Raw genomic sequence first — 1178 nt, forward strand, 5'->3', positions numbered from 1 at the left:
GGGCCCTGGCATTCACATAGCAATGGTCACATGTGGAGGCTATCAAACAAACTTTGTGGCACCATGGCAACAGCCCAGTTACTGCCAAGGTTTTATGAGCCACTGGACGTCATGGAACGAGGGAGGCCGGAATCCAGCTGTTAAGAACTGAGTCTGTGACATTTTATTCTGTGTAGCTACGGGACCTGCTCTTCTTTATTTAGCCTGCTCAAAGTCAGCAGGTGTCTTTGGTTTTTGGTTTTGATGGCATCAAACAAGTCTCAACTTTTTTTTTAATGAAAATATACCGACTTGAGCGATGTTGTTGTCCTGTCCTGGTCATCTGTGACAATGCTTTTGCTAGCTATGCGACAATGCTAACGTCTGTAAATGAGGTACAAGGTGTCTCGAGTCGCTAAAATTATGTGTAGCCAACTCTGTATTCACTGTAAAAGGCCATTTTGGCTGACACCATCGTCACAAAGAGTTCATTTTAAACATTTTTGTAAGTTGTTTTCTAAAATCCTCTTGACAGAAGATAACTTCCCTAGCCCGTGTTTGACATTGAACTATCATGACATATTCCGGATTGTTTAGCATGACCTAAATCTGATTTGAGTCCCTGTTCGTACCTCAGACATGGGTTCCGTGGAGCGCGCCCAAAATGTCGGGCGACTCCTGCGTAAGGAAGCGAATGACGTGACGACCAAATGGGAGCAGCTGAATAGCAACTCTGCCGATTGGCTGAGGAGGCTGGAGCTTGCTCTGCAGCGGCTGATGGAGCTCCTGGAGGCAGAGGACCTCGTGGATGGCCAGCTGAGACAGGCGGAGATGGTCAAGGACGCTTGGGAGCCTGTCGGGGACCTTCTCATCGACTCGCTGCCCGAGCACATCCGAAGAGTCAAGGTACGCTTGTGGTTTGTCCGCACAAACCGTCGTTACCGTGAACCGTATGTAACTTCCTTGGTTTTGACACGTGTGTGGCAAAGGAGTTCCAGGAAGAGATCGCTCCCATACAGGAAGACGTAACGCACATGAACCAGTTGGCGTCCACTTTCACTCTGCCTGAAATCCAGCTGTCGCCCAACAACCTGAAATGCATTGAGGATCTCAACACACGCTGGAAATTGTTGCAGGTACTCGCCCGTGTTCCCAGAAGGGACTCTTCACATAACTGTCATTTAAGTTTGTTTGTTTTT

General features: G+C 48.0%; 1 protein-coding gene across 1 annotated transcript; it reads left to right on the plus strand.

Annotated features, from left to right (window-relative positions):
• Window positions 1–594: 594 nt before the first annotated feature.
• LOC109509463 (dystrophin-like) lies at window positions 595–1115 on the plus strand (the record flags this gene model as incomplete). The annotated part of the gene is made up of 2 exons (XM_019859310.1): window positions 595–885; window positions 969–1115. Coding segments are annotated over exons 1-2 (414 nt in total), but the record flags the coding sequence as incomplete, so codon positions are not given.
• Window positions 1116–1178: the final 63 nt, after the last annotated feature.

The sequence above is a fragment of the Hippocampus comes genome, unplaced genomic scaffold (genome assembly GCF_001891065.2).
Source record: "Hippocampus comes isolate QL1 unplaced genomic scaffold, H_comes_QL1_v1.1 C16908274, whole genome shotgun sequence".
NCBI lineage: Eukaryota > Metazoa > Chordata > Actinopteri > Syngnathiformes > Syngnathidae > Hippocampus > Hippocampus comes.